This window comes from Arachis ipaensis, chromosome B2 (assembly GCF_059453495.1).
Source record: "Arachis ipaensis isolate K30076 ecotype BB chromosome B2, ASM5945349v1, whole genome shotgun sequence".
Taxonomy (NCBI): domain Eukaryota; kingdom Viridiplantae; phylum Streptophyta; class Magnoliopsida; order Fabales; family Fabaceae; genus Arachis; species Arachis ipaensis.
In genome coordinates this window covers 110,398,023-110,402,026 of record NC_142437.1, presented here as the reverse complement: position 1 = coordinate 110,402,026, position 4,004 = coordinate 110,398,023, and the positions used below count along the sequence as shown (strand labels likewise).

Genomic DNA, 4,004 nt, shown 5'->3' with positions numbered 1-4,004 from the left:
GGGTTCAAGTAACCATATTGATATTCCTCGAAGCTACAAAATTCTTGACTCGCTGACCAGTGATCATAGTCCCTTGATCAATGCTTAATGTTTGAGTAATTCCAAATCGATGGATTATATGTTCCACAATAAAATCTATTATCTCATTTTTCCCAACCTCTATTAAAGGAACTGCTTCGACTCACTTTCTAAAATAATCAATTGATACCAGAATAAATTTATGATGTTTTCGATGAAGGAGGATGAATCAATCCAATTAAATCTAAAGCCCAACCCCTAAATGGCCATGGCTTTATAATCGAATGCAACTCAGATGCTGGAATCTGTTGTATCGATCCATGCTTTTGACATTCTAGACATGCATTTGCATATTCGATACAATCTTTGATCATGGATGGCTAATTTTCTTAAAGTTTCTGGGCCAATTCTATATCTCAAAGCAATTTGGGCTAGTTCATTAGCGATCTCGTTATGAATCCTTGGGATATGAACTAAAGAAACTTTTTGAAAAGCAGTTAACAATTCCCAAGCTGTTGCCAAATATTTTTGCAACTTCTCATTATTATATTTAAACTCCTTCGATAATTGTTTCAGGACTAACTGAGAATCCCCTAGGATTTGGACTTTCAAAGCCCCTTTTCTGATCAATATTTCAAGGCCCAAAATCAAAGCTTCATACTCTGCCATATTATTTGAGCAGGGATATTTTAACTCGAACAGGAATTCTGATGGAATCCCTTCTAGCGAGATAATAAGAATTCCAACCCCTGCACCATCTTTATGCTTCGATCCATCAAAAATATAACTTCCAATAATCAAATTTAATATCGAGTACATTTGCCCCTGATCATTCATATTATTCAAATTAGCCACTAAAAATTCTGCAATGACCTGACCTTTCACAGCCTTGGCAGGGACATATTATAAATCGAATTCTGTCAAAGCTAACATCCATTTTCCTAATCGACCTCGTAACATTGGAAAACTCAACATATATTTGATGAGATCAGTTTGTGCTATAACCTTTACTGATTTAGCCACCATGTAGCATTTTAATTTCATGCATGCATAGTATAGGGATAAACACAATTTTTCTATTGGGGAATACCTTGTTTCAATGTCGGTCAAAACACGACTAAGGTAATAAACTGGCCGTTCATGCCCATTTTCATCATCTTGGGCTAGCATACACCCAATTGTGTTTGTAGATGCTGTGATATACAGTTTCAAGGGCTCATGAGGACGGACATTCACCATTATTAGAGCCTTAGATAAATAAGTCTTGATTGAATCAAATGCCTGTTGATACTCACGAGTCCATTCGAACTGTGAATCATTCTTTAGCTTCACTAAAGGAGCAAACACCCTGGTTCGATCAGAAAGATTTGAAATAAACTTTCGGAGATAATTCACTTTCCCAAGGAATGATTGCACTTCTTTTTTCGATTTAGGTGCAGACAATGCTAATATTGCATCAGCCTTGCTCTTATCGATTGCAATCCCTTTTTTATGAACCACAAAGCCTAGGAAATTTCCAGCTGATACACCAAAGACACATTTCAAAGGATTCATTTTTAATCCTTTCTTTCTCATCATGACAAATGCTTTCCTTAAATGATCAATGTGTTGATTCATCAAAATCGATTTGACCATAACGTCATTAATATACACCTTCATAAATCTCCCAATATACTCATGGAATATAGCATTCATTGCTCGCTGGTAAGTTGCACCAGCATTTTTCAAACCAAAAGGCATAACCACCCATTCATAAGTGCTTAATGCCCCAGGATAACGAAAGGCGGTTTTGGACACATCATCTTCTGCAATGAAGATTTGGTTATATCCAGAATAACCGTCCATAAAACTTAAAATTTTATTTCCCGCTGCAGAATCAATCAACATATCTGCAATAGGCATAAAATACTCATCCTTTGGGGTAGCATTATTCAAATCTCTAAAGTCAATGCACACCCTTAACTTTCAGTTTTTCTTCATTGCAGGAACAATAATCGAAACCCATTCAACATAACATGCGGTTCGAATAAATTTTGCTTTAATCAACCGTTCTATTTTTTCCTTTATCTTTTGATTGATTTCTAGAGCAAAACAACGAGGAGTTTGCTTCACAGGTCGAGCATCTGATTTCAATGCTAATCGATGTTCTACCAGAGAACGATTGAGACCAGGCATCTCATGATAATTCCAAGCAAAACAATCTTTGAATTCATGTAAAAGATGAAAAAGTTCAGTTCGAAAAGGATCTACAAGATCTTTACAAATATAAGTAATTTGAACATCGTCAAGAGATCCCAAATTAATTTCTTCTAAAGGATCTTGAGATTCAAATCCTTTCAAATGATCCTCATCTTTTACTGAATGTTTTTCGAAACCCAAAGGTTCTAAGTCATAGATGCAATCAAAAGAGAAATCAACAGATTCATCAGGAATAAAATGAACTTGATCATTTTCTGGATTAACATCAGCTTTATTTTCAACACAATGGACTTCTGCTAATAAATCAGCAGTTTGACTAACAATATCATTTGTATTACATAATGAAGAAAAAATTAAACTCGATTGAAGACATCGAGCTATTACTACTAAGAGAAGAAATTACATCCCTGAATGATTTCACTTCATCAGAAGAACCACCTTTATTTTCTACAGAAGGGAAATTACTTAAATAATTACTTAAAATTACTAGGTAATCTAAAACATCTTGATACGCTCCATCGAATAATGCCTCAAATCCCTTACGACGAGCAATCCCAACCAGTCGGGGTCACGTTCAAATGGGGATGACACAACTTCACCGTCAAACCTTCTGAAGACAAGTAACAGCCCTCGCAATTATAAGAATTCAATGCCCTGTCAACATTTAAAGGCTTCAGTTTTGGGCTATACACTCTGAAATCGACATGCAACTGTTCCACATAAAGATTCGAATCTGCCTTAACAACTTCAGGTTTGCCATCCTCTGTCCAAAGGAGAACACTTTGATGCACAGTAGATGGTACAGCTCCAACTCCACGAATCCAGTCTCGACCCAGCAAGGCATTGTAACTTGCTTTCGATGGCACCACCACAAAAACAGTATTTCGTTCAGATGACCCTACTTTCACCCCCAAAGTAACCAGACCTCTTGTAGGAGTAGAAGAGCCACTAAAGTCTATTACAGCAATATTTGTGGGTACCAAGTTATCAGGATGCTTACCAACCTTCAACAGCATCCTTTCTGGTAAGAGACTTACCGCTTCTCCACCATCAATCAAAACTTTATTCACCTTAATCCAACTCAAAATAGTAGTAATATGAAATGGGAAAAGATAAGACTTTTGCTTTTCAGTGGGTCACAGGAAATATCCTGGTTCATCCTCATATCGGATGAAAGAAAAAGCCTCTTCAGCATCCATGTCATAGTCCTCTTCTGGATCACCTTCATACTCACCCAAATACTTAATTAGAATAATCGAAATAGTTTCAACCATCTCACCATCTCCTTCTTCGAAGTATTCTTCATCCAAATCGGCCTCCTTGCCTTTGTCAATCCCTGATGTATGAACTACTGCCTTGCCCTTCTCCAATTTTGTAGGGGAAGGAATACTCTTCGGGCATGTTTCCCCATCAGAAGGAAAAACTATTCGGGAGTGCACCGAAGGTATTGCTCCCTTGCCTTTGTCGACCTAAGGCTTCTTATTTTAAGGAAAACTCCTTCTTCCTCTTTCCCTCGGGTACCCTCTGGCTCGACCACGTTGATAAAAATATTGGTTTCGAGGACGCCCTCTATGTCCCCACTGTGGGTTTCGCCAATATTACACATCTCGATTCTGGAACTCTTGACAATTCTGAATCCACTGAACTCCAATAGCTTGGGAACGGCTCAATGGTGCAACAGCATTCTGTTGGGGAGCCCTTGAACTTTCTCCTTCCACTCGTCTAACAGGTTGCCTCTGACGAGCTTGCTCCTCCCTATGAGCCAACTCCTTTTTCATCCTTTCTTT

At 37.8% G+C, this 4,004-nt stretch overlaps 1 protein-coding gene across 1 annotated transcript; it reads right to left on the bottom strand.

Annotated features, from left to right (window-relative positions):
• Window positions 1-309: 309 nt before the first annotated feature.
• LOC148575204 (uncharacterized) lies at window positions 310-3,233 on the bottom strand. The gene is made up of 4 exons (XM_088506110.1): window positions 2,825-3,233; window positions 2,115-2,510; window positions 1,109-1,823; window positions 310-805 (listed from the first exon to the last, which is right to left on the bottom strand). Exons 1-4 carry the CDS (start codon window positions 3,231-3,233, stop codon window positions 310-312), a joined length of 2,016 nt encoding a protein of 671 aa, XP_088362236.1.
• Between the last annotated feature and the right edge of the window lie 771 nt (window positions 3,234-4,004).